The sequence below is a fragment of the Typopeltis vanoorti genome, chromosome 24, assembly GCF_054136105.1.
Source record: "Typopeltis vanoorti isolate ZY-2024b chromosome 24, IOZ_Tvanoo_1.0, whole genome shotgun sequence".
NCBI lineage: Eukaryota > Metazoa > Arthropoda > Arachnida > Uropygi > Thelyphonidae > Typopeltis > Typopeltis vanoorti.
Genome location: NC_143572.1, coordinates 39889752 through 39916602, shown reverse-complemented (window position 1 = coordinate 39916602; position 26851 = coordinate 39889752). Strand labels below are relative to the sequence as shown.

At 34.6% G+C, this 26851-nt stretch overlaps 1 protein-coding gene across 1 annotated transcript in view; it reads left to right on the top strand.

Annotated features, from left to right (window-relative positions):
• The window catches only part of Polr2A (RNA polymerase II subunit RpII215), a 224370-nt gene that overhangs the window by 62304 nt on the left and 135215 nt on the right, over positions 1-26851 (top strand). Inside the window, exons 7-9 of the mRNA XM_090413957.1 lie at positions 1368-1500; positions 15597-15721; positions 25696-25906. Of these exons, the coding sequence (XP_090270083.1) occupies positions 1368-1500; positions 15597-15721; positions 25696-25906 (469 nt within the window). The remainder of the gene's footprint in view (positions 1-1367; positions 1501-15596; positions 15722-25695; positions 25907-26851) is intronic.

Sequence of the window (26851 nt, the reverse complement as noted above, 5' to 3'; positions counted from 1 at the left end):
GATGAGATAGAGGAGAGATTTGCAGGGAAGAGTAACATATGCTATATATTATTTCAACAAGTTTTGTAGCATTGCAGATTTTCATTATATATTATTATTATTAAGAGAGACCTCCAGGGAGGCAGGGACTCATTGAGGGAGGCAACATACTCTCGTGTGTGGGGGGGGGGCACACACACACACACAGCTATCATACTTATTTTTGAATCCATTCCACTAACACACTACCCTGTGAGAGAAAAATCTAGCCCTCTTCCCTTTCTTAGCGACATTCATTCTCAGCTTCCACAGATACCCTCTTTTCCTTTCTCCACCCTCTGTAAATTAAAAAATTCCATCAACTGAAATTACCCTTTCAGAAGTTTGTAAGTATCAATCATATCACTCCTCTTTCTCCTGTTTGTTAGTGTCTGCAGTCTACAAATGCTCAATCTGTCTTCATAATCAGTATTTCACAATCCTGTATCATTTTTAACACTCCTTTGCACTCTCTTTACTGTATCAGATGCCCTCTTGTCCTTTCTCTCCTCAAAGTGCATAATAGTCCAAGTGAAGTCTTATCAAGGCCTCTTAAAGAGGCAAAATGACATCTTTACATCCTTATCTTATATATATGCTTGTATATGTTTGATACAAGCATATGTAATGTATATTTTCCTCAGATATCAAATTTAAGTATTTGAGTACTTCGGCCAGTCAGTCCTCAAATAACTTGTGTATGGGTGGACAGGTAAAATGAGTTATAGGTGTTTATTGTGTTTTTTGAAACAAACTTGAAGAGAAACTTGTATCATGTGTAGGTTAAACAGCAAACTATCATGTTATTGCTATTTAATAAATAAATCTCTTGCCTATGTCAGTCAGAAAACTCATAAATTTCTTCAATCAGGTAAGTGAAGTCAAGTGGTTAGGTAAATTTAGTAATTGAAAGAAAAAAGAAATTGTGTTGTGCTTAATGACTGAAGTCGGCAAGCATAGACTAGCAGGTGGTAAGAGTCTCGTTCCTCAGTTTTGATCCATAACTTTAAACTGGATGGAGGAAATTTCTCACATTTGAAGCCAGTATTATAAATCTTTTATTGTGGTATTCAATAACAGATATTTGTCTTAAGTTGAAATATGTCACACAAAGATATTCATATTCTTTTAAAAGCTTCAATGGTTCTGATGCTGAATTTTCCATTAGTAATGGAATAATCATGTTTCACTTGAGTTTATTGTTAAAAATTTAAGAAACTGTATGCATTCTGATTTTGAAAGATAATTTTATAAGTAAATTAGCCACATATGATTTTCCAGCCATTCCTTATCCAGATTTACAAAATATTTGTACAGAAACAGATGCTATACCTATTGTTTCGTTATAGAATGCATGAGCTAGTGAGGAGAGGAAATAATCAGTATCCTGGTGCAAAATATATAATAAGAGACAATGGAGAAAGGATTGATCTTAGGTTTCATCCAAAAGCTAGCGATCTTCATCTTCAATGTGGTTATAAGGTGATTATTTTTCTTTTAAATCATATGTGTAACATGTTCAAAATATTGCTTGCCATTTTTTGTAGATCTTTATTTATTTTGTTTATTCTTTCTTTTATATATCTATCTTGTAGTTTCAGAGGAAGCAGAGGTCACTTAAGGAAAAATATATATTTTTTGTGATCTGCTTAATTTTTTTTTCTTATTTTCATGATACTGATGTAGTCAACCTTCATTTATTGATCTCCTCACTATAACAGACCTTTCACTATAATTTTAATGATTATAGAATGATTTCATTAATGAAAACCATTCACTATAACAATCTATTTTGCAATACCAGTCCAATTCCTATAACATGTATAAATCCGAGAGGTAAATGCTTTCTTTTCCTTTGCGTCATTCATCATCATATGATGCATCCATGTGATCTATGATTATAAAGTATGTATTATTTAGTGTTGAGCAGAATAAAATTTGAATTATATATTGAAAAGAGGAAGTGTAAGAAAGTTCAAATCAACAAATCAAAGTTGAGCAATCCACCTAGATATCTTGGTCTTTCTTTGGGTCTTTTACCTTCCAACCTGGCAAAGAGCACTTGTTTTGCTAACCCTTCCTCTCTCATTCTGTTTAAGTGACCATATCACATGATCTCTGCTAATATATTCATGAATGCTAATACTGCCAAGTCTTTTCCTAATATCCTCATTTTTAATATGATACTGCCATTGATGCCATCTGATCACTCCCCTAATCTTTCTCAGACTCACATTATCTGTGATCTCCAGTGTCATTAATCAAGTGTTTTATTTCTAACTCAGCTCTGATCCTTAAATTTAAATTGGTCAAACACTGTCTTGTATATAGCTAGTTTCTCTCTTATTCCATATAAATTTATTCAGTTACCATACCAACTTTGCTAATTCTGATGTCCTTTTCACTAAATATCATGCTTAAATAGATGAAATGGTTTATTTCTTCTATAGGTTCTCTATTCAGAATGTAACTGATGTTTCTGCCTATTTTAAATGTTTTGTCTTTTTATTGCTGATTTTCATACCAAATTTATTGCAAAAGTTATTCAGTTTAGTTGGAATCTTGCAGATTGCTACTGGACTTACTCAGAAGTAAAACATCATCTGCTTAAAGTAAAGAGCTGAGATTAACATCTTCAATTTTGATATCAGGTTTGATACCACTTTCCTTCATAATGTAATCCATGTAGATGATGAATAACAGTGGAGATATGTACATCCTTGTGTCATATCTGATTTAACATCAAAGCATCTTGCTGTACTTCTCTCAATTTTAGCTGATGATTTACAACTCAAATATGGACTAAGTATTGCTTGATATAATATTCAATTTACACCATATGACCATAGCATTTTGAACAGATTTCCTAGCGACACAACACCTTGTCATATGCCTTATCCAGATCTATGAAACTTAAATACAGATCCTTATTATTTTCCTGTGATTTCTCAACAGTTTGTCTTAATTGTGGAATCTGGTCCTGGCAACTTCTATTTGGCATGAATCCAAATTGTTCTTCACCAAACTTCCTTTCCACAATTTTTTTTTAGCTGTTTCTCAAGTATACTCAAAAAAATCTTACAAGGAACACTCAGTGGGGAAATTTTTTTATATTGGTCTCATACATTAGAGGTCAATGGAACCTATAAGCACATCAATACCATTTGTGCGGTGCAGATGAAGACTGAGATGGAAGTTTATTGATTTATATATTTTTTTTTGAAGAGTTGCAGGTTGTAGTCGTTTGGGAATACTTCATGAGGAAGGCTGTTCCAGAGAATAGAGGTGGACAGAATAAAAGAGGAAGAATATCAGCAGGTTTGGTGTATTTGTAGTTGCACAGTAAAGGGACGCTGGGCAGCTGCTGCTCTTGTATTAACAGGTGAACAAAAAGTGGAGGAATGATGGTTGCCAATTCACTGGAGCAGTGACCATGGAAGTACCTGTATAATAGACACAGTGCTGAAACACTGCACCTATGCGATAGTTTGAAGTGAATCCATAAGAGAGGGATCATTTATGAGACTAATTGCTCGGCTCTGGACAGCATCGAGGATTGTAAGAGGAGTTTTAGGTGCACCACCCAAAACGTGAGCAGTATTCTAAACACAGGTAGATTTGGGATTTATATATAGTTTAGAGTTGGTTGGATGTAAAATAGGCACTTGAACGAAAGAAAATGCCAAGTTTTTTGAATGCTGTGTAGACTATTGATGTGATGTGTTTATTCCAGGAAGTACTAGAGGTAAATATCTGTCCAAGCAAGGAGATCTGATCTTGTCTGATGATTTGTGTATTACTAAGAGTAAGAGTAGGTGAGCTGGTTTTTTTTTTTTTTTTTTGTGCAAGAACTAGCAAGACTGTGTTTTGGTTGCATTGAACATAACAAAGTTGTCCTTGCCCCATTGAGGTATAGTATGTAAATCAATATTGAAGGTACTAGTAGTAGATGATCTTGTAGCCAGGGATGTCATAGTACTACATGGTTTGTCAGATGAGTAGAGAGTACTATTGACTGCAAAGCTGTGAATAAGATTAATAGTTATTGTGAATAGGTCATTTATGTACAGGCAAAAGAGAGTAGGTGATGGGAAAGTCTTCAGACGCTCCATTGGTTCAGAAACTTGAAGAGAGGGAGCCGTGAACCATGACTCACAGAGAGCAACCAAACAGAAAGATGGCTATCCAAAAAAAAAAAATTAAGCAGATGACTGTGCCACATAGGGTTGAATGCTTTGGAAATGTCATGAGCGGCATCACAAGTTTCTCCGAACCTTTCCATGGCATGATTCCAGTGGTGGGTGATGTAAGCTACAAGGTCAGCTGTGGATCTTGAATGGCATAATCCATACTGGTGGTTGCTGATTAACTGGTGAAAATCTAGTTCTGGAGGAGTTGGCTATTGATAACTTTCTCCAATATTTTGGAGAGGACACAGAGGTAATGACAATTATTCAGTAGTTTGATGGTAGACTTCTGTTGTCCTTTTTTTGAATAGTATGGATATGAGGTTACTTCCATACATATCTGGTACTTATTTGAATGCATGGAAGCAACCTTGTATAGATATGAGGTTGCTTCCATGCATTCAAATAAGTACCAAATATGTGTAATAAATTTTAGAATCGATGCAGAATTGGTGTTAGCTCTGAAGCATAGTGTTTGAGGACCATTGGAGAAATACCATCAAAACCAGAAGACTTTTTAGTATCCAGGTTATTTAGTTAGATTTAACGTTAGATAGGGCTAAATGGCCTCGCCTACTCCCATATACGGGAATAAAAAGGCATTAGCTGATTTTTTTTTTAAGTTATTTAGTAGTTTTCTTATGTATTTTTGTCGGAAAACTCTAGGAGGCATATGGTGCATGGATTCCAGTATAGTCATAGGTGATTTCCCTCGGTCATATATGCAGGAGTTCGAGGAAAAGAGTGGTGCCAGGAAATCAGCTTTATCTTTGGATGAAGTAATAGTGGTGCTATCAGGATGAGAGAGAGGTGGTAGTGCAGGAGAGCAGAATTTGCATACAATGACTTTAGCAAGTGACCAGGAGACACAGTTTCCATTTGGACAGGAGGCAAGTGTTTTGCTGTTGGCCTTTAAGAAATTAAGAGTTGGATCTGGTGATGGCTGATTTGTGCATGTTGTGTGTTTAGGTATAGGCAGAGTATAAAGCTGGAGTTCTTGATGTAAGCCATATGCAGTAAGCTGAATTTTTTTTCTTCCACTGCTTTCATACATTTTCCGTTGAACTAGGGCTTGGAAAGCAGATGAGGATTATGAGCTCCTTTGTAGCCAGAGGGTGTGAGATTTGGAGTGGTTGGAGAAGGGCTTTTCTGTGGGAGAGGAATCTTGTACAAGATTGTGGTCTGAGTTGTCAAGTGGAGAGGTGACCTGTATTGTATCTGGAAGGAGATCTAGAAGGATACCTCTGTAATTCTCACATTCATATTTATTTCCCTTTTTATAGATGTATACTATTGGAGCTCTACTCCATCTAGAATTCAACCCTCTGACACCAGGTCTTGTGAATTATGCAGTGTAGTCAGTCTAACCGCGCGGTTAGCCTAGTGGCTTTGCGCTTCGCAACCATATGCCTGGGGAAGGAGTGTCCTAGGTTCGATTCCCGTCCACGACGTGAGGAGCTTAAGGATCTTCCTCAGCCATAGCCAAGTTAGCCGGTCTTGGGCGTGGGCAGCAGGGTTTTTTCCGCCAGTTTATCTGGGATTTTTCATCCCGCAAGCAGGCAAACCGGCCCCGTGAACACACAGGTTACAGTCATAAATACTTACGGCAAGGAAGGCAACGGGAAACCACCTTGCTCATAATCATCTCTCCCTAGAATGGTAGCATTTAGCTACCCTTCCCGCGGCCGTATGGCAGATGGGAACCAGAAGATTCTACTTTAACGTAAATTTCAAAAGAAGTCAGTCTAAAACTTTTATATCTCCATATTTGAGCATTTCTATTCAAATATCTTCTGCAGCTGTCTTTTCACATTTCAGGTTTTTAGTTGCTTTTTCTACTTCAAGTATTGATATGTATTCCTGATTGCCTTCCTGTTTTTTTTTTTTTCACACCATACACACTGCTTGAATGTCTTCAGTTTTCATGTCACATTTATCATCTGTGATTCCTTTTAAAGTTTTCTTTTCTCCATTTCTAATCTTTTTCAATAGCCTCCAGAATATTTTGTCACCTTCCTTGTATTTATTTTCTGTGTTTTTACTAAAGACTTCCAATGACTTTAATTTAGCTAGTTTTACACTGAGCTTAGTGTTACAAAATTTTTTCTGTATTCTCTAAGAACACTAGCTGAATTATATGTTAAGAATTTTTGATACTTCCTTTTTTTCCTTTCACTGCCTCTTTAACTTCCTGATTTTTCTATCCTTGCAGACAACCTCACCACATGCCTCTCTCTGGCATGTAGAATCAGTTCAATATTTTTTCAGGATTTGCCACTGAATTTCCAAGGTTTCGTTTTTATTTCCAAACTCTTTCATTTTTTCATGAGTAGTGTATTTTAGTCTACAGTTAATCTCCAAAAGCTGCTTAATTGATTCATTTTAAAACTTTTTTATACAGTCTTCTTTTCAATAGGATGATTTTATCTTGTTAAAACCTAAATGGTGATCATTTCCAGTTTCAAATCCTCTGTATACTCTCATGTCCTAAACAAGGGGGAAATATTGTTATCAACAATGACATAGTCATTGAAGCTTTTCTTATTTCTTGCATCTTTTATTATTAATAATATAATAATAGTATTTAATTATTATTATCTGAGACCTCCAGGGAGTCGAGGACTTATCAAGGGAGGCTATAAATCACCCAAACCAGCTATCATACCTTCCCTTAAATTCATTCACACTAGATGCACTCACTATCCCTAAGGGAAAGTTATTCCACTCACTCACTCACTGTTCTCTGGAAGAAAAACCTAGCTCTTACCCTTTATTGTGAACAAACTTAACTTCCATGGATGTCCCCGTGTTCTCTCCCCACCTTCCATATAACAAAAAATTTCATCAATTGATATCCTATAACACCCATTCAAAAGTTTATACACCTCTATCATATTACCCCTTTTTCTCCTATTAACCAGAGTCTTCAATCCACATAGTTGTAATCTGTCCTCATAATCTAAATCTCATAATCCAGATATAATCTTTGTAACTTTTCTTTCCACAACTTCTTTATCTCCTTGCAACCCGGGAGACCAAATTTGCGCACAACAACCCAGGTGTTGTCTTATCAAAGCCTTATAAAAAGGCAAAATGACTTCCTTATCTTTACATGTCAAGGTTCGCTTCAACATTGCAATTATTCTCTGAGTTGTATTTGCAACTTTTGCTATGTAACCTTTTGAACTTGATATTCCTATCCAAGGTTTGGTTTTATATTTCAAGATCCCTTGCCTCTTCAGTTTCTTGTGGTGTAATATAATATGCTGCTGGAACTCTAATCACACCAAAGTGTATAAATTTACACTTACTAACATTGAGCTGATAGCCATTTTTGTTTGCCCAAATTTCCAGTCTATTCAAATAATTTTGTAATTGCTGAATATTAGTAGCATCATTGATTGCCCTGCTTATCTTTGCATCATCGACAAACAATTGCACATCTGATGTTAGATCCTGCCTGATGTCATTAATGTAAGGATTGAACAATAATAGTCCAAAGACTGAACCCTGAGGTACAGCACTGGTCACCTTAAATGTGGCAGATTCACACCCACTGTATACCACTTTTTGATATCTGTCAACCATCCCCTGATCCAAGTCAAGGGTTTATATTGCAATCCCATATTCTCCAGTTTATGCAACAGCCTTTCATGCGGTATGCAATCAAATGCCTGAGAAAAATCCAACATTATCACAGTGTATCCATTCCCTTTATCCAGCTTGGCTGTAACATTGTTATAAAATATGAGCTAATTGCTAAAACATGCATCAAATTCCAGGAGTTCTCATCTATAAAAAAGTAATAAAATGTGAAAATTACAGAGAATATCTCCAAACCATGTAAGATGTGTGGCAGAGTATTTCAGCAGAAGCTAAAAAAATTGTGGAGGGGGTGGGGGATTTGGAAAGCAAGCTGATTTGTCCAGATAGACTTTATCAGAATCAGATTTTCACTTACAGATAAATAGATATCATGGAAATATAACCATGATATGTATTCAAGTTTTGTAGACCTGGAAAATAGGACTGAATGTATGCATATATCAAAACCTTTTAAAAATGCTAAAATTATATGATTTAAATAGTATATTATATTATGCAAGACATGTACATCTGAGTTATAAGTCAGCAGTAAGAATTGAAGGAGGTAGAGTATAATGGGATGATGTTAAAACATTTGTGATACAAGGCTGTACATTATCTGCACTATTATTCTATCATCATACATTATCATGGAAATTAGCATGAGGCCTGCTATCAAAATTGGAGATATGCAATTCATCTCTTGCAGTTAATGATGATATACTCTTTAAACAAAGTCGTTTAAGGTCTGCAGGATTCTCTAAATTGAATAAGAGCCGTAATAAATTTGGTATGAATATTGGCAATAAAAAGATACCTTGAAAAAAAAAAAAAAAAGGTGGAACACAAAGTATTAACTGCATCCTGAATGGAGCATCCATAGAAAACAAGTAAAACATTTCATCAGTTTAAGCACAATTTTTAATTTAGTTAGCAAACTAAATTATATCTACCATGCATGTTTCCATTAAACAATCAGTAACTGATTATTTTCATGAAAAAAGCGTATAGAAATAGCAAAGCTGGTATGGTAGGGAGTGAACTGAATAAATTTTTATGGGATGAGAGAGCAAGAGAGAAATAAGTTAAAACACTAAATTAGTTGTATACAAGACAGTGTTCAAACCAATTTTTACTCATGGAACCGACAGCTGGTTTAGAAATAAAACACTTGATCAAAAACTGGAGACTACAGATATGAGAATTCATAGAAAAATTAGCAAAGAGATGACATCAATAGCAGAACCATATTAAAAATGAGGATATCAGGAATGAGGTTAACGTTGTTTGGCATTCACAAACGTGAATAGAGTTAATTTTTGATGGTATGCTCACTTAAACAGAATGCGTGAGGAGAGGTTAGTAGAAGTGTTTTTTTTTTTTTGTCAGGATTGCATAAAATGTACCCAGAGGAAGAAAAAGATCTAGGTGGATTGCTACAGTAAGCCTTAGAAAACCAAAATATAAGATCTGATGATATTATAATCTTGACTGACTGACAAACTTTTCATATTGTTGTCATCAAGGGAAGTTATACATCACCCAAACCAGTTGTCATAACTTTCCTTTCCACCTTCCATATAATGAAAAATTTCATCAGATGATATCCTATAACACCTATTCAGATATTTATAGATCTCTTTCATATCACTCCTCATTCTGCTATTAATCAGTCGATAGTTCACATACTCACAGTTCTCATAATGTTGATATAATCTTTGTGGCTCTTCTTTGTCCTGAATAAAGCTCATGTTACATTGAGGAAGATATATACAAGTATTTATGTGTGAAACTGTTATTTAAAAAATTAAAATTATGTCTACCATGCATGTTTCCATTAAACGATCAGTGACTGATTATTATTTTCATGGATCTCTTGTTCATGTTCAGTGGCTTAGTAACACTAATTGTTCTTTCTTCATCTCAATTTTTCACTATCTTTAAGTTTCATTATACATGTAGAGATGAATACTCCAAGTTGTTAATTGCTATTTTGAAGTTTTTTTACACTTACTGTGAAGGCTTATGATAAGCTGTCTTCTCTGCATTCTCAATATACACATCACCTTATACAATATACTCGTATAAGGCTGTTATATCACCAGCAGTCATAGATTCGAGGACACTAATGGGTATCCTCTTATTAGAAGGGTGTTAGCTGACATCTTGTCACATCTCTGAGGGAGGAAGGTCTCATCATCTTTCTTTTATCTTCTTTCACCTTGTGGTGAGGTTTATTAATCAGTTCAAGCACAATTTTTCACCAGGTGAGGGTTTATTAATCATTGGACCTCAAACCGTTCACAGGATAAGGTGGTCAGCCCTATGCCCCGGTGTATCCTATGTCCTGTAGTGTTAAGTTCTAAAGGGAGGGAGGAAGGTTAGATTACTAAATTAAATATGTGTTAAACTGAGCATTAATATATATCTCACTGATTGATGGAATAGTGATAGTAATGATGAGGAGAATATACTGAAAGCATAAAAAATGAAATGAAACTTCTTACTTCTGTGACTCTTTGTGATTAGTCCCTGTTAGATGGTTTATCAACGTGGATGGTAAATGGTACATAATGGCTGTTTATATTAATTAATTAATTGGTTATTCTGTTAAATAAATTGTGAAAGTGCTTGCTTTAATTTGTTTTGTTTTGTTTAACTTAACTTTTATACATACATATTATTCATTAGGTTAAATCTGACTAATTATGTATTACTGTAGGCCTTGATCTCTTGTATATATTATTTGTATATATATATTATATATATATTTGTATCACCCTGCTGTAATTTTGTTAATATGTAAATACCATAATGCTGAACTTAAATTTTATGCATATGTGCTGTATAATAATTCCTTTCTGACTCTTTAAGTATTAGTATAATAATATTTGTTGTAATCTTACTATATGTAGATACTGCTTTCCTTTGACTTGTTTTGTATATACATATGTTAACCTGTACTGTTATCTATTTATGTACTGCTGAAACCTCTGCAGTAATTTTGTTTATATGTAGATACTGCATTGCTTAACATAAATTTTGTGTCTTCATCTTATTTACTACTTTATTTTTCGAATAGTCATGTAGTGCTGTAGGACATCTTACCTATTTGTGTACTTTCTAGTAATTCTGCTTATATGTATTGCTAAATTTAATTTTCATCCATGCATATTGTATAATAATCCCTTTTTTGCCTATTTTTCTACTGCTATAAAGGCATCTATTATAATTTTACATATATGTAGATACTGCATTTCTTGGCTTAGTGTTTCCTATTTTGTGTATTAACTTATATTGTTAACTATTTTTGCACTTCTGTAATAACCCTCTGACCTTGTGTGTTGCTGTGCTCTCTGCAGCAGTTCTGTGTATCTATAGATGCTGCTTTGTGGAACTAGATTCTTGTACAGACATATTGTTTACAATTTTCTGTAAATGCTAATGTTGTAACCTTTAGTATGGCACAGTATGACCTTTGTAGTTTTTGTGCCAAATAAACTATAAACCAACCAACCAACCAACGTGCTTTAATTTCTAAAAATCCACCCAAAAGTCAGTTGAATTAAGAGCATTCCTCTTGCAAGGTTAGAAACAATCAACTTATTATAAATTACCTATAAACAGCTTGTAAGTTGAAAGTGACACTGCTGTTTAAAACTAAGGATGAATTGTAGAATAGTCTAGAATGTTTTAGGGATAAAATGCAGATCTAGAGAAGAAAATTATTTTACTGAATAGCTACTATATTGACATTAATTTAATTGAAACTCAGTGTAGTGATGAGTGTAATTTGTATTAAAAATTAGTTATTTTGAAGCAAACTAAAAGAACACATAAAACTATTCATTTGGTGAGGAAATGGTTAGCTGATTTGAATTAAAGGACATGCTGAATTATCAGAGGTTGAATTAGGATTTACTGTGTGGCTGAGTTTTGTGTTTTATCTGCCTGTTTTATCAGATTGTAGAAGGAATAGATGTGAGTTTGAGGGAAGATTGGATTTCTATCACCTGAATGTGTTTGGTACAGAGTAGAAAAACTAATAACTGGTATAAGACGTAACACAGAGAGTCAGGGAAAGTAAATTATAAAGGGATGAATGGTGATTGTAAGAGCTACAATGTTACATAACTGTTTTAATGATGGGATTGGGTTTCATAATGGAAATGTTGGTTTTGGACCCATCAAACGTGTGCAAAGATGTCTACATGTATAAGGCACTAGAGAAGATAAGAGATTATTATGTATGTACATGAATGCTAGGAGTATCAGAAACAAAGGGGTATAGTTTGTTGCCTTAGTCAATATGTTGAGACCTCAGATTGTAGGCATTAGTAAGACCTGGCTATCAGAATCAGACATACTAACTCATATCAAGTGTAAAGGGTATAGTATTTTTAGGAAGAATAGAGAGGAGAGGAGGAGGGGTGTACTACTACTAAAAGTTTATGTGGGAGTGAGTTTGAAGCCATCTGGTGTGAGGTGGAATCTGACAAGATCAATTACACAGTGGGGTGTTGTTACAGATCTGGTGAATCGGTTGCTAGTGATGAAGAAATGTATCACCAAATAGAAAAAATGAGTGCGAAAAGATCAATCATAATGGGAGACTTTAATTATCCAAATATTGATTGGATAGCAGTAGAATCTCATGAGAAGAATGAAAATTCATTTATTGATCTATTACGGGACAACTTTCTTAAGCAGCATATGACAGAGGGAACTTGAGGTCAAAGAGTGTTAGATTTGATTATAGTGTCAGAGGGTGTTTCAGTTAAAGACATAACTACAGTACTGACATGGGAAGTGACCAAGTTTATGAATGTTCCATTCAGAAAAGGTTACATGCTGGACTACAAAAAGGAAATTATGACCAACTGAGGAGTATACTGAATTCAGTGGAATGGAATTGGTTGCTGGATGGAAAGAATATCTACAGTGTATGGAAAGTATTTAAACAATACTTAAATGATGTGATATCAGAATGTGTCCTGGGAGTTCGAAGAATAAATAGGGTAGGAGTCAAATGGATGTGTAATCTTATTAAGCAGGAGATTCATAAGAAAAGGAATACCATTGCACAAGGAATGTCTGTTAGTAAACTTATAAGTAGCAGGTTAGAATAGTCACAACTGTTGTGTAGAAAGCAATGCCTGACTATGAAAAGAAACTGGCTCTGTGTGCTAAATACGACCTCTCAAGAATTCTATCAACATGCTGCAAGTAAAAGAAAGAATGATATGAAAGAATAACTTCTAAATGCAGATGTCGTTGAAGGTTACAGATGCAGGAGAGGTTGTTCAACTGAGTGCCCATTTTGCTTAAAGCTATCAACCTGGTGTATGTGACATTGAGCTCACTGCTACCTCTTCACTAGATGAAAAAACTCATACAGTGAATGACAAACTGAATAAGAATTCAGCAATAGGGACTGATGGGATATCAGCATGTGTGTTAAAAGTGTTCAGCTGAACTGGCTATTCCTTTAACCAGGCTATTTAATATGAGACTCAGAACAGGAAAGATTCCACAGGAATGGAAAGAATGTATGGTATTTCCATTGCACAAGGGTGATGCAAAGACCGATGTATCCAACTATCCACCAATCAGTATCTCAGGAGTGGTGGTGGTGGCAAAGATTTTGGAAAAATTGGCTTGCATTCAGAAATGGGTTGACAGTGAATCTCTACTTTGCAGTGAGCAACATGGGTTTACTAAGAGAAGGTCATGCTTTAGCAACTTGCTCACATTTTATAACAATGTTACTACTGAACTAGATTAAGGGGGAATGGATATACCATGATACTTTTGGATTTTGCTAAGGCTTTTGACAGAATACAGCATGGTAGACTGTTGCATAAATTGGAGAATATGGGTTTGTGTTATAGATTATTAGCATGGATAAGAGGATAGCTGACTGACAGATATCAAAAAGCAGTGTACGAGGGATGTGAGTCTGCAAGATTTAAGGTTGGTGTACCGGAAGGATCAGTACTTTGTCAACTGTTATTCAATCTGTGCATTAATGATATTGGGAAGGATTTAACAAGCGACATACAGCTATTTGCTGATGATGCAAAGATAGGTAGGGTAATTAGGAATGCTGCTGATATGCAGAACGATTTGAATAGACTAGCATTGTGGACATGTAAAAATGGATGGTAGTTCAATGTCAGTAAATGTAAAGTCATTCACTTCGGCATGATTAGATATCCAATGTGGTATTATATTGATGGGATTAGGCTAGAAGAAACTCATGAGGCTAGGGATCTTGGAGTGCTAATAGATAGGAAGTTGAAGTTCAGGGGCCATGTGGCAAAGATTGCAAATACAGCTCAAATGATAATTGGAATGCTGAAACGAATGTAAAGATAAGGATATCATTTTGCCTCTTTACAAGGCCTTGATAAGACATCACTTGGACTATTGTGCGCAGGTCTGATTTCTGTTGTGATTCTCATATATTGGAGAGAATGTTTAAAACGATATCAGGAATACTGGTTATGACGACAGATTGAAATTGTAGACTGCTCTAGCAAACAGGAGAAAGAGGGATGATATGTGTAAGACTTACAAATTTCTGAAAGAGTCACACAGGATTTCAATTGATGGAATTTTTTTTTATGGAGGGTGGGGAAAGGACAAGAAGGCATCCTTGGCAGCTGAGAATGAATGCCATTAAGAAGGGGGTGAGGGCTAAATTTTTCTCTTATATTGTGGATTGCCATTCGATGTTGTGAGTGCAAGCAGTGTGAATGAATTCAAGAATAATTCAGAGACTGGAGGTCTCTCTTAATAATGATAATAATTATAAAGAATATATGGACTATGTCATGTCCATATACTATTATAAGACATCTAGCCATTGATCTTTTGCCAAGTAATGATAAAAAGATGTTGGAAGTTTATTTTGCACTTGGTTAGACTATAATAAATTTAGTTTAATCCTTTATCCAAGTGTAAGCAAACAAAGTTTGCGCCTGAAAATATCTTCAGGACTGAGGTAAGGTGGTGCAACTCGTAGCAAAGGTGGATCAAGCTCTCATTACTCCCTGTCTCAGAATCTCCCATAATGCAAAGCACATCTCCTTGCAGACATGTATACTGCTATGCAATAAGGGAAGGGCCTCTACCCAGACCGGAGGTCTCATCAGTGGGAGGCAGACCCAGAGTGGTGATACTAAGCCAGTAGCAATGGCGAGATCATATTTACTTATACGAGTTAACAACCGGTGTACCACCTTATTATTAAATTGCTCTGGATTTAGAGAAAGATGTTGGAAGTTTATTTTGCACTTGGTTAGGCTATAATAAATTTAGTTTAATCCTTGATCCAAGTGTAAGCAAACAAAGTTTGTGCCTGAAAATATCCTCAGGACTGAGGTAAGATGGTCTGGATAGTGGCCCTTCCCTTAATGCATAGCAGTATACATGTCCGCAAGGAGATGTGCTTTGCATTATGGGAGATACTGAGACAGGGAGTGATGAGAACTTGATCCACCTTTGCTACAAGCTGCCAAGGGATGTACTACCTTACCTCAGTCCTGAAGATATTTTCAGGCACAAACTTTGTTTGCTTACACTTGGATAAAGGATTAAACTAAATTTATTATAATGATAAAAAGAATAAAGCAAAAATTCTTCCATTGTCACTGTTTCTTTTTATCATCTAGCTCTCTCTTTCTGTTTCATAAGAATCATTAATTCTTTCTCTTAGTTTAATGTTTCCATCAGTTGATTAGTTCATTTATCATAGATGAAATTGTTAAGACGTCCATTTAATTAATGCACTTTTACTTTCAGGTTGAAAGGCATGTGAAAAATGGAGATGTTGTTATTTTTAACCGACAGCCAACACTGCACAAAATGTCTATGATGGGTCATAAAATTCGTGTTCTGCCATGGTCAACATTCAGGTTGAACTTAAGGTAAAATAATGTGTTGTTCATATGAGTATAATTCAACATTCAGATTGAACTTTAGGTAAAATAATGTGTATTGTTCTTTTGGGTATAAGTCTATATATACAGGGTGTTCGGGATAAATTTGACATATTTATAATTAATTATATTTTTCCGTAAGTTACATGTATTAACACACACTTCTCTTCATTTAAAAGTTTGGACCCTTCTTCATTCATATACAAGATGTCAGAAAGGATGGATAGCTGGAACCCACCTGAATCATGGAAGAGAATAACTTGTATCATGGTGATTCATGCCCGCCATCAAAATAAGGATATTACGACTGCTGCCCAATGCTCCCTGAATACAGTAAAAACAATCAGGCATGAACTAGAGACTTGCAATGGTGACTACGAGGATGTAGCAAGAAGAAAGATCCCTAGCAGACGATCTGATTGCGTTCGTACAGCAGAATTCCTCGCAAATCTGCAGGAACAGGTGTTGAAGAACCCTGGCATTGGAATTCGGGCTTTGTTCGTGGAGTTGCTAACTGTAGTCAAGCCCTGGATAACAAGGGTAGCCAATGGTAGGCCGTATGTATGGCAGCAGGATTCGGCCCCTTGCCACACCTCTGGGAAAAGTCAAAAATGGTTGTCTGAAAATTTCTACGACTTCACCAGTCCAAATGTTTGGCCTCCAAACTCCCCAGACCTTAACCCCATGGATTATTTTGTATGGGGCGCAGTTGAAAAAGACACCAATCGCACTTCCAGTAATACAAAAGCCCAGTTAATGGATAAAATTAAAACAGTTTTTGCGGCCCTTCCCAGGGAGACTGTAGCATCAGCTTGTTCGAGGTTCCGAAGCAGAATTGAAGCTGTGATCGATGCTAATGGTGGTTATTTTGAGTAAATCTTGTTGATAGTATTGTAATTAACTCTGCCTGTAATGTTTTTTTGTCAATTCATTAAATTTAATAGATACAAAGAAGATTTTCTTTTTCCTTACGAAACTGTCAAATTTATCCCGAACACCCTCTATATCATAAATTGTAGTCTCTAGAAACATGAAATTGTAACAGCAAAAAATCTGGTGCTTTTGTGAGATCAAATGCCACATCCATGCCTTGCTTGATTCCGTTATTACTCATGGTTCTTTTGAGAAATTATTAGAACAATATTAGTGATGGTTTAACACTGTTTTATTGCTGAACATTACTTCATTTAGTCTGATCCCTGATGACCTCTAATTGGAATAGACCATATGATCATACATGTAATTAGGATGACCCAGAGTGTGTGAAAAATGCAGCTGGTTGTTAGCTTCATCTAAAAACATTCAATATTATTGAAGATTTCACTTCTGTTTGACCTGAAGAGCATGCAGCAAATTCTCTTTGTTATGTCTCTACTTGTTCTATCCCCTTTTTTGAATATTTAATTATTTTCTTATCAAGGCCTTTTGTTCATAGCATTGCATGCCTTTTATCCCAATGTTTACTGGCTAGCTGACTTTTCTACAGATGGGGGGGGGGTGGAAACTTGACTTGTATTATAATAATGTAATGTATGTAACAAATATACTAATTAATTATATTTCATGTCTTCTTTGCACAGGAGAAGGCTAATTTTCAGAAGAATCACTCTTGTCTCCATATGTGAAGATCATAGAAATGTTTGTGTTTTAGTTGGGTTTGAAACGAGTTCTTTCCAAACTAAGGACACCTTTGCTATTTAATTTACCTTAGTGGCTGAAATATTTCATTGTCAAAACAATAATACTATCTAACAGGAATAAAATACACAAATACAAAATGCAACTAAAATTAGGATGAATGAATGAATACACACATTCAGGCTAATTATGAAATTAGGTATCCAGAGATAGTATAGTTTGCAGCTCTTGGCAAAATAAACTTTTATACAGCTTAGTTCAGATCAAATCTTATATAATCAAATTATATAAGATTTCTGATTGATGATTTTAGAACATCATCAAATTCCTGACATGTACCCTCAAGGATATGATAGTACATGAAAAATTTACATCATTACTAACTTCCTATCTACAATTTTCCTCCAAATCAGTTTGTTACTTGTCAACACTGCAACATTATCAGATCTTATATTTCTGTCGTCTAAGGCACATTGTACCATATCAATCCACCTATATCTTGGTCTTCCTCTGGATTTTACTTGTTCCACAGGTTCTCCATTCACAACACAGTTGACATTTTCAACGATTCTGCCTATTTTCATTGTCTTTGTCTTTTTATTGCTGACCTTCATACCATATCTATTACAACAGTTATTCAATTTATACAGAGAATCTTGCAGACTTGTAGCGGATTTATTTAGAAGTATAACATTGTCTGCATAAAGCAAAGAGCTGACATTAACATCTCCAATTTTGATACCATGTTTAATACAACTTTCCTTCATAATGTGATCCATATAGGTAATGAATAACAGAGGGGATAATGTACATCCTTGTCTCACACCAGATTTAACATTAAACCATCTTCCTGTACTTCCTTCAATTCTAACTGCTGAATTACAACTCAAATAAAGACTAAGTATTGCTTGATATAATGCCTCATTAACACCATATAACTGTAGCATATTGAATAGCTTCTCTCTTGGCACCTTGTCATATGCCTTTTCCAAATCGACAAAACTTAAATACAGATCTTGTTATATTCCCATGGTTTCTCCACTATTTGTCGTAAAGTGAAGATCTGATCCTGACAGCCTCTAATTGACCTGAATCCAGCTTGTTCTTCACCAAGCTTTTCTTCCACAATTCTTCTCAACCATTTCTCAAGTATACTTGCATAGATCTTGCCACAAACACTCAGTAGGGATATACCTCTGTAATTCTCACATTCAGTTTTATTTCTCTTTTTATATATGGGTACTATGAGAGCTCTACTCTAATCATCGGGAATTCGTCCCTCTGTCCAGGCATTCTGAACTATGCAGTGCAGCCACTATAAGACTTTTATACCACCATATGTCAGCATTTCTGGTCGAATATCATCTACTCCTGCTGCCTTTCTACATTTCAAGCCTTTGATGGCTTTTGCCTGATCAGTTTTTTTTATCACTGTGTTGTCATCACTGCTCGTTTCATTTAGCAGTTTTTCAAAGTAATTACTCCATACTTAAAGGATATCTTTTTCTCCCGTTTTTATGTCACCTTTATGTCATCTCTAACTCTTTTTACAGCACTCTTTCTTCCATTCCTAAGCTTCTTCAACAATCGCCAGAATATTTTGCCACCTTCTTGATATTTATTTTCTATGTTCTTGCCAAAGTCTTCCCATGACTTTTGTTTAGCAAATTTTACACAGTGTTTAGCTTTCTTACATTAGTCTCTGTATTCTCTAAGAGCACGAGCTGACTTATTTGCCAGGAACATTTGATATGCTTTCTTCTTTTCCTTCACTGCCTCTTTAACTTCCTGTGTCCACCATGGAGTTCTAATTTTTCTATCCTTGCAGACAACGTCACCACATGCATCCCTAGCTGAATCAATCAGGGTTTTCTTCAATGCTTGCAACTGAATCTCCAAGGTTTGATTCCTGTTCTCAAACTCTTTCATTTTTTTTTCAATAATCTTTGTGTATTTTAGTCTATAGTTCACATCTGAGAGCTGCTCAACTTTTATTCGTTTTAAAACTTTCTTACATGTTATTCTTTTCAATATTAAATTCAATTTTATCCAGCTCAAGACTAAATAGTGATCACTTCCAATTTCATATCCTCTGTACGCTGGTGGACTGCACCAGGGAGAAAACATCACTATCAACAATAACATAGTCATTGAGACTTTTCTTATTCCTAGCCTCTTCTCTCCATGTGAATTTGTGCACATTTTTATGTTGGAACATGGTGTTAGTAATAACCAGTGCATGTCCTGAGCAGAAATCCAACAGGTATTTGCCATTATTATTAGCTTTGGTCTTTTCTCCAAATTTTCCCAAAATATTTTTGTATGTCCGACAATCATTTCCTACTCTGCTATTTAGATCCCCAACAAGGACCAACTTTTCATTTTTCATTGTGTCAGTGGCTTTTTCTAAAGCCTCAAAAAATTCATCCACTTCCACCTTAGTAGAACCTTCTGTGGGACCATAGGCACAAATAAGTCCTTGTCCAGTTCCCCATTCTGATATTTGCCCACATCACTCTACTTGAGACTGCCTGCCATTCAAGAAGATTAGCCTCGTTAGTGTTGAATACTATGGCTGCTCCTTCTTTTACTTGATTGTCATTGCCTGAATATAACAATTTTGTATTTATTGCTCAAAAAGATCTCATTTTTTTTTTTTTTTCAGTCACCCCTATTATGTTGATCTGGTACTTATCTAATTCCTCAGCTAGCTCCATTTCTTTGCCATTCAGGCTTCTTATGTTGATAGTACCGATCTTTAATTCTGGTGATGTTGAGTTGGGGTGTGTTTTAAGATTTGTTCCAGTAGCTGACTTTTCGCTGTTCTCCCTGGTTCCTTGGCGAAAACAACAGGGTCCTTGTTTAACTGGGCAACGCCCCAGCCGGCATGAAATTTTGTCATGTTGTATGATCATTTTGTATATTTGGCTTAAGCCAATAAGAATACAATTTGGTCGGCTAAATCCCAAATTGCCAGCCCGTCCTCGTTCGTTCAGTATCCAGGTAGATACCCAACTGGGTGCATCACAAGACATTAGGTCAGAAGCTCTGGTCGGTACTCTGCATTCCTTTAAAGGCTATGTGGAGGTCTCCTCTCAGTTATGCAGCTTTGACCCTTAAGCACCCCAATCAATTTTTAAGTAGTTTTTCTAGCAATCTGATCTCTTTCTGGCCTAAATTCAGCTTGTTCTTCTCCAAGTTTGTCTTCCACAATCTTTCTCAACCTCTTTTCAAGTATGCTTGCATATATCTTACCTGGAACACTTAGTTAAAAAACTCAGTTCATTCAGTTTTACTCCCTTTTTTTATAGTTGGGTACTATGAGAGTTCTACTCTCATAGTTCATCATTAGGAGGCTCTCTGAATTATGCAGTGTAGCCACTGCAAATCTTTTATATATCCATTCTTAAGCATTTCTGGTCGCATATGATCTACTCCAGCTGCCTTTCCACATTTCAAGTTTTTGACAGCTTTTTCTACCTCAAGAATTGATATGTACTCCTTTGCATTCCTCTTGAAAATTTTTTAGTACAGTTCTGTCATGGCTTGGTTCAGTGAACAGTCTTTCAAATTAATTATTCCAGACATCCAGAATATTCTTATCTTCAGTTTTCATGTCACCTTTATCATCTTTGATTCTTTTTTACAGTACTCTTTCCTCCATTTCTAAGCTTCTTCAATAACCTCCAGAACATTTTGCCACATTCCTGATATTTATTTTCCATACTCTTACCAAAGTCTTCCCATGACGTTTGTTCAGGGCTCTCTTACAATGTTCTTTATATTCTTTTAGGCCATCTGCCATTTTATTTGATAGGAACTTTTGGTATGATTTCTTGTTCTTCAGTACTGCTTCTTTAACTTCTTATATCCACTATGGTGTTCTTATTTTTCTATCCTTTCAGACAACTTCACCACTGATGAAGTTGTCTGCAAGGCAACTACCTCCCTAGCTGAATCAATCAATGTCTTCTTCAGAGTTTGCTACTGAGATTCAAAGTTTGGTTCATGTTTTGAATTTGTTTCCTTTTTTTCTTCAATAATGTTTGTATAGTTGAGTTTTCAGTTTACTTGAAAAAGTTGATCAACTTTAATTATTTTTAAAACTTTCTTACATACTGTTCTTTTCAATATGATATCCATTTTTATCCTGCTTAGTACTAAGTAATGGTCACTTCCAATTTAAAATCCTCTGTACACTTTTATATCCTGAATGAGCCTGATGATATTAACATCAACAATGACTTAGTCAATGAGGCTTTTCTTATTTCTTGTGCCTTCTCTCCATATGAACTTGGGCACATCTTTATGTTGAAACATAATGTTAGTAATGACTAGTCTGTGTCTGTCCTGTGCAGAAGTCCAGTAAATAGTTAACCATTATTATTAGCTTTGCCCTTTTTTCCAAATTTTCCGAAAATTCCTATATGCCTGGTGCGATTCATTCCCTACCCTGCTGTTCAAATCTCCAACAAGAACCACTTTTTTCCATTTATTTTTTTATGTCAGCTGCTTGTTCTAATGATTCAAAAATTTCCTCCACTTCTTCCCTTGAAGAAGTGGAGGAAATCACCTGCACACAATAGTCCAAGTGAGGTCTTATCAAGGCCTTGTAAAGAGACAAAATAACATCCTTATCTTTACATGTGAACATTCGTTTCAGCATTCCAGTTATCTTTTGAGTTGTATTTGCAATCTTTGCCACATGACACCCTGAACTTCAACTTCCTGTCTATTAACACTCCAAGATCCCTAGCCTCATTGATTTGTTCTAGCCTAATCCCATCAATATAATACAACATTGGATATCTAATCATGCCGAAGTGAATGACTTTACATTTACTGATATTAAGCTGCCATCCATTTTCCCATGTCCACAATGCTAGTCTATTCAAATCATTCTGCAAGTACTGCATATAAGTAGCGTTTCTGATTGCCCTGCCTGTCTTTGCATCATCAAGTGACATGTATGTCACTTGTCAAATCCTTTGCAATATCATTAATGTACAGATTGAAGATTTATGCAAGCATATTTGAGAAGATGGTGATAAAAAATTGCAGAAGAGAAACTTGGAGAAGAAGCTGGATTCAAGCCAAATAGGGGTTGTCACAAGATCAAATTTTCATTTCACAAGAAATAGTTCAGCAATCATAGCGATATAACGTATATACATTTTGTAGATCTGTAAAAGGCATCCAACAAGGTCTAGAAAAAAAAAAGTTTTCAAAATGCTTCAATTATATGGGATCAATGGAAAATTACTCCATTTAATTAAATGGAATAATGTTCCATTTAATTCCAATTAAATCTGTAGCAATACATAGTCTATATTTAAGTTGCATTTGCAATTAGAATTGAAGGAAATATAGGAAGATTGATGTAAAATCAAGTGTAAGACAAGGATGCATACTCTCCACTCGTATTCATCATTTATGTGGATTATATTATGAAAGTGGCATTAAAATTGATATTAGAATCTGAGATATGAAACTTTTCTCTTTGCTTTATGCAGATGGTGTTGTCCTATCCACACCCTGGCAGTGCAAGTCTCCAGGATAAATTCAATAACAGTTGTAACAAATTTGGCAAGAAAATCAGCAATAAAAAGATCAGAACTATGAAAATAGGCTGAAACACAAACAACTTCAAACTGTATTCTCAGTGGAGAATCTATAGAACAAGTAAATATTTCAGCTATCTTGACAGCACAATTTTTAGTGAAGATGGTAAAATAAATTTTGAAAAAAACAGACAACAGAATAAGCAAAGCTGGTAGAATAAATGTATATGGAATAAGGGAAATTAGCAAAACACTAAGCTAGCAGAATGCATGAGAGTAGTCAAACCAGTTTTAAGTTATGGAACTGAGAGTTGGGTTAGAAATAAAACGCTTGATCAGAGATTAAAAACCACATGTATCAGATTCTAAGGAAAATTAGGGGCCTTAACATGTAGAATCAGTGGCAAAATCATTTAAAATGACAATATTAGGAAGTAACTTGACACTGTTAGCATTCAAGAATGTGTTATCAGACTAATCTGGTCACTTAAACATCATGGTTGAGTGAAGGTTAGCAAAACATGTATTTGATGCCAAGATGGTAGGAAAATAACTCAATAGGTGTATTGATTCAGTCAAAAGTGCCTTAATAGACCAAAACATTAGATACAAGAATATTGGAATGCTGACAAGTAATAGACTGAGTTGGAGCAAAAATAACATGCCAGAATTACTGAATTCTACTTTTTTTGTAATTTAAATTATTGTATGTGATTTAAAGTTTCAAAAGGTAATATATAAAAATGCTTTGGATAAAATTTTTGCACACAGAAATGAGAAAGGAAGGGAGCCATGATAAAATAAAAGCAATTACAAAATATAACCGAATATAATATCAAATGAAATCTCATTTACTAGTTACAGTTTTTTAAATAGTCCTTATGTCATAAAATTGACAAGGGTTACATAATTAATACTGCACCAGCTACCTACCCTTCCCCATTCTTTCCTTCTATATCCCTTGTTAGTATATCCTGTCTGTGTTACATCTTCACTGTGAGTTATTTATTCCATGTCAAATGGATTATTATTTTTTTAAAAAAAAATTTTTTTTTTTGCAGAGTCTATAATTTTAAGTTTCTTTTTTTAATTTGTTTTCTTAAGTGTATTATGGTCATGATGTGACACATGTAAAAGGCATGAGCAATAAATGTTTTTGTAATTGAAATTTGTCATGGACTGAATCGGGGACTGTACTTTTACAGTCAATAAGGTGTTGTTGAAGTGTCAGAGGATATTCTAACTAAATAAATTTAAATTGAATTCATTTCATCAGCATTGCATTTCCAAAAGTTGTCGTTTAAGCAGCCCTACTCTGTCACTCAAACAATTTGGAAGTGACTGCAATGCTTTTTTGAGACTGGATCAAAGCATCCATGCAAGGATTGTTCAGTGACATGCTCATTTTTTTCCGTAATGGCAAAGTGATATTCTTATACACATCGTATGTACTTCCATTTGCTAGGTCCTTTTAATGTAATGCTCTTGCTAGATTACGGCATATACAGTCAGCTCACTCCAGCAAACTTGTAAGAAGTGCAAGAGTAATTTGTTATAGTGAATAGAATAGATAAATTCCTATAGTGAATTTCTGTTAGCCTAGCATTAAAACATGTTAGGGACTTTTTCACTATTTTGTTATATTGATGTTTGCTTTAGCGAGAGTAGACTATATTACTTTTTTTGTGCTGATGACAAAGAGGCTTTATTAGTTGTTTGATATATAATACGGTAGTCAGGCTTTACTGATTTTAATGAAATTAGATATTTAGAATGGAAAAGCCTCCCATTATCCAATAAATTGGATTATGGTAAGCCAAGCAACAGGGAGAAAAGTATGTTTGGTAAGAAGGTATTAGTTTGTTGGTAAGCTAATTTTTTTTTTTTTTAGTCACAGAAGAAGATAAGAGTTGTATAAGCAATCCCTAACTTATTTTTTTGGCTAATTATTAATGTTTCTATTAGTTATCTTTACTCTTCCTGCCCACACACAAACGCACTTTCTCCTCATAATGTCATTGTTCTACAAGTTCTGTAACAAATCCTATATCTGACATTTTCTTAAAACATTTCTCCTGCATTTAAAATTTGTGTGGAAGAGAAGACAAAATTATGATGAAGTGACTTACTTTCTCAGACAAGAATTATGCAGAAAGAACAAAAAAATTTGGAAGCAATTAATAATCTCTTGGTAATGAATTATTATTATTATTATTTGTGACACCTCCAAGGAGTCCAAAGACCCATCACGGAAGGACACCCATTGTACAACTCTCCATCTCCACCACTACACCGAACCTCTACCACCAATCATCAACGCCATCATTATGCTTTCCTAAGTTATGCCTGCTGTAAATTAAATAAAATGGATGTGCTAAATATGTTGTATTTTATTAGGAAACAATTGTATATGAATTTCTCTCTCTCATGTAATTTCATAAGTTGTCTTATTCTATCATAAATATGAAATATTTGACTTATGTTAAATATGAAAACTTAGGGCAAATATGGTTTTAATTTTTTTTGTCTTATAATTACAAGAAATTATAATTTCTTGTAATAATGTCAGTAAGAATTGCATAAAAAAGTGCAAATGTACTGTTTTATCAGTATTATTTCCATTTTAATGTATATTACAAAAAAGCATAATATACAAATTAAATAATAGGAATAAAGTGAATATTAAAATCTAAATTTTATTCATGTATTTTGAAAAAAAATATTCTGCATTTGATGTGTCTGTGTTAATTCAATTTATTTCAGTGTAACTACACCGTATAATGCAGATTTTGATGGTGATGAAATGAATCTTCATGTTCCACAGTCCTTAGAGACAAGAGCTGAAGTTCAAGAATTGGCTCTTGTGCCTCGACAGATTATTACTCCGCAGTCCAATAAACCAGTAATGGGTATTGTGCAAGACACTCTAACAGCAGTTAGGAAAATGACTAAACGTGATGTATTCCTAGAAAAGGTTTGTTTATTTGCTATTTAGCATTGTATTGGTGGTTCAACTATAATTTTATTTTCTTAAGAAATGCAATAACTTTCTTATTAGATAGACTAATAAATACATAATAAGGGAATAAAATGCATTGTTAGACATTTCACTTTAGCATGAACTTGTTTTACTTTATGCCAATATGTACTTTCCAACTTTTTCACTTTAAGCAAGAGATGTCTGATTTGGCAAAGCTATGCATTAGTATAATCACTTATTGATGGCTGAACAGAATACTTTGCTGTTTATTTATCTGTTTTATTTTCTTGCAGATTGTTTTAAGTGTTCAGAATTCCTCATAACTTTGAAAGATTAATAATATTTCATTATTATGAAAGCAACAGAGTTGATAAAAACGTAAGTTTTACCAAAAAAAAAAAAAAAAATTGTCTTTCTGTAAGAAAACAGTCAATTAACAGCCATAATACACTATTCAATCAGATTAAGTGCCCTATTAGAGAATTAATTAATTTTCAAAGAAACTAAGTTACTTGGTTATGGCAGGTTAATATAGGGATGAAATGGTAAGTGTGATAGCTAGTAAAACTTAATTTACACGATATTGTTTCCACTTTAATAAAAAAAAAAAAAAAAATCTCAGAGTGCTTCCTTGAATATAATTCATTAACCACAAGCAAAAGTAATGTAAATATCTTTTGTATTTTGACATCAAGCATTTATTACACAATATGTGCAGTGTCAATCAAACAAACAATGGAATTGTTATTAATGAATTAAAAATCTTTCTGCTGCTGTCATCATCATCATTCCTGATATGTGCTTTCAAGAGGGTGTATGGAACTCTAGTGTCCCATACACTAATTCCACGTAATACTAATTAAGTGGAATTCAGCAAAAATCAATTTTATTGTGTAAATATTTTGTCTTGTGTATCATAAGACATTGTTGTGTCCTGAA